The 2,545-nt window shown below is 55.6% G+C and overlaps 1 protein-coding gene across 1 annotated transcript; it reads right to left on the bottom strand.

Moving 5' to 3' along the window:
- Positions 1 to 206: 206 nt before the first annotated feature.
- TMSB4X (thymosin beta 4 X-linked) lies at positions 207 to 1,837 on the bottom strand. The gene is made up of 3 exons (XM_033051861.1): positions 1,729 to 1,837; positions 1,046 to 1,159; positions 207 to 670 (listed from the first exon to the last, which is right to left on the bottom strand). The coding sequence occupies exons 2-3, from the start codon at positions 1,143 to 1,145 to the stop codon at positions 636 to 638; spliced, it is 135 nt and encodes a 44-aa protein (XP_032907752.1). The 5' UTR covers positions 1,146 to 1,159; positions 1,729 to 1,837; the 3' UTR covers positions 207 to 635.
- Between the last annotated feature and the right edge of the window lie 708 nt (positions 1,838 to 2,545).

The following is a 2,545-nucleotide window of genomic DNA, read 5'->3' as shown; positions in this document are numbered from 1 at the left end:
CATTTTTTTTACCGAAATCTGTCTAAAAACTAGTTTCAAGAATCGCAAGCTTATGTATTGGTCAGCACACATATTAAAAAAAATGAGAATGGTGACTGATGTTTGAGGCATCTCCAAAGGTTTTATAGTATCCTGTGTCTCAGTACCGGCTCTTTTGCTTCTGATCCATTGATACAGTTCTCCAAATAGAGGACATAAATACCATCCAGGTTTTAAAACATTTTATTTGCATATTAAAAAAATTGTGCATTCCAATAATTAAAATCATTTGAACAAAAAAAAAAAAAAAATGGCACTCGATTAACTGCATTTTACAGCTCGCAGGACCTTGGTACAGCTTTGCATTTATTCGTGTATTACTCTAGTTTACTGTAGTCCCACCCAAGTTCTTCTTTCATCAACATGCAAGCTCTTTCATGCCACCAGGACCAAAGCCAGACAGGCAGAGGGAAAGGCAGCGCCTTCATTCAGTGTCAGTAGTTCTCTCTATTCTTTTGATGTGAAAGGGGCAGTACAGTCATTTTAAACTTTATCCAACCTCTTTGCATCTTACAAAGTTAAACAGCTAAAAGAAGTAAAATAAGAAGGCAATGCTTGTGGAATGTACAGTGCATAATTTGGAAGGGCAGATTTCATTACGATTCACCCGCTTGCTTCTCCTGTTCAATTGCTAAAAAGGGGGGGAAAAACAGAAAAGGAGAAAAACAAAATGAAAATCGAGAACCTGAAATGCATTCACAAGACAATTGCTATAATTTGCTAAAATAAATGTATATTTTTAGCTACAGATCAAAAGAGGTGTAAATAATTGTAAGTTAAGCGCTGCTAGGCGGTGGGTTCAGGTTCTGCTGTCTAGCAGACACAGCCGTGTATCCTCCCTCCACCCTGCGCCCGCCGCACCCCCGGCTCCCGCCTGCCGCCCCTCTTTGTCTCCTCCCGCCTCCCTCCCTTCATCCTTTCCTCCCTCCCTCCTGCCCGTCTCCCTCCTTCCCTGCTGCCTCCCTCCCTCCGCGCCTGCTCTTCCCTGCCGCCCGCCCTCACTCACTTTCTTTTGAAGGCAGCGGGTTTTTCTCTTGCGTCTCTGTCTTCTTCAATTTGGACTTGTCAAATTTCTCGATCTCAGCCATGTCTGGTTTGTCGGACATGTTGGCAGGTGACTCTGCAGGGAGGGGAAGAGCCCCGTTACCCCCGGCTGGGGCTGCCCGGTCCCCCCGCCCCTGCGGGGCCGCGCCCAGCGCGGGACCCGCCGAGCCGCACGCTCCAGCTGCCCAAGAGTAAAAACGCTTCACCCCCGATATATTTAAAAATAATGCTAATTTTAAGAAGAGTCTGTATAATCCAGCATCCCAGGCGCTGCGGTTCGCCGCCAGCCTTCACCGGGGGCAGCTCCCACTATCTGCGCGCTCCGGAGTACAATAGGGGGGACGCACACGGCGCTGACCGCGGTTTTAATTCGTTAAGAGAAAAGTAATTTAAAAATATAGCCCTGCGATGGCAACAAAGCCGCCTTCCGCCTGGCACGCCACCGCCCTGCAGCAGCGCGCCCTCAGACAATGCCCGACACGGACAATAGCCCCCTCCCTTCCTGCTCGCCTGCCTCCCACCCCCCCGGACAAAAGCCCCCGAGCCCTGCCCTGCCCTGCCCGCGGTCCCCCCCGGCAGGGGTGCCGGGCTCACGCTGCCTGTGCAAAGGGACCGGGGGGTGTCTGGGGGTGCGGCAGGACCCACCGGTGTCGCCGCGCGGTGATGCTCGGTCCCGCCGCTCGCTGCTGCCGCCGCTCCGCACGCCAGTATAGAAGGCGCTCGCTGGCGGGGCGGTTTTATCCCCTTGTCTATGCAAATGACGGTGATGTCACCCCACTAACCATTTTGCCGCTTTCCGCGTTTTTTTTTTTTTCTCTATCTCTTCTTCTTTCCCCCCTTGCTTCCTTCCCCTCCCTTCACCGCCCAGCCCTCCTCCTCCTCCCCGCGCACACGCGTACACGCACACAAAGCTACGCACACACACAGACACACACGGAGACACAAGCGCGGCTTTCAGCTCGGCTCGTAGCCGAGCATCGCCCCGGCCGACGGGAGGCAGCCCCGGGACGGGCCGGGGGTGGACACTGGCCCTGGTTCCCGGGCCCCGTCCTGGGGCTGCCGAGTGTCCGGGGCGGGCCGGGCCGGGGCAGAGGCAGGGACCGGGGCCGGGGCAGCCGCCGGCCGGTTCCCGCGGCGGCGCAGGGCTGTGCTCGGCTGGAGCCGGGCGGTGGCTGTGCTCCATATCCCTGCGTGACGCTTTCCTGGTTGTGCAACATCGTCTCGCTGATAACGTTACTCAAGTGTCGGCATTTCGAAGGAAAAGCCGAAACCCTCGTTCTCTCAGAGCTGCGGGAGTTACCGCCGGCGCGCCCCCCCAACCCCTCCCCAATCCCCCGCTGCCTTTGCATCCCGATGCAGGGACAGCAAAATCCCATTGCTGTCGTCGCTGCAACCCCGCTGCAGTGGAAGAAGGGAACCACCCCACACCGCCCCCGGGCCTGGCTTTGGTGCCGGGCCAGCA

This window comes from Catharus ustulatus, chromosome 2, assembly GCF_009819885.2.
Source record: "Catharus ustulatus isolate bCatUst1 chromosome 2, bCatUst1.pri.v2, whole genome shotgun sequence".
NCBI lineage: Eukaryota > Metazoa > Chordata > Aves > Passeriformes > Turdidae > Catharus > Catharus ustulatus.
Note: the sequence above shows the minus strand (reverse complement) of the source record. Positions and strands in the feature narration are given on the sequence as shown.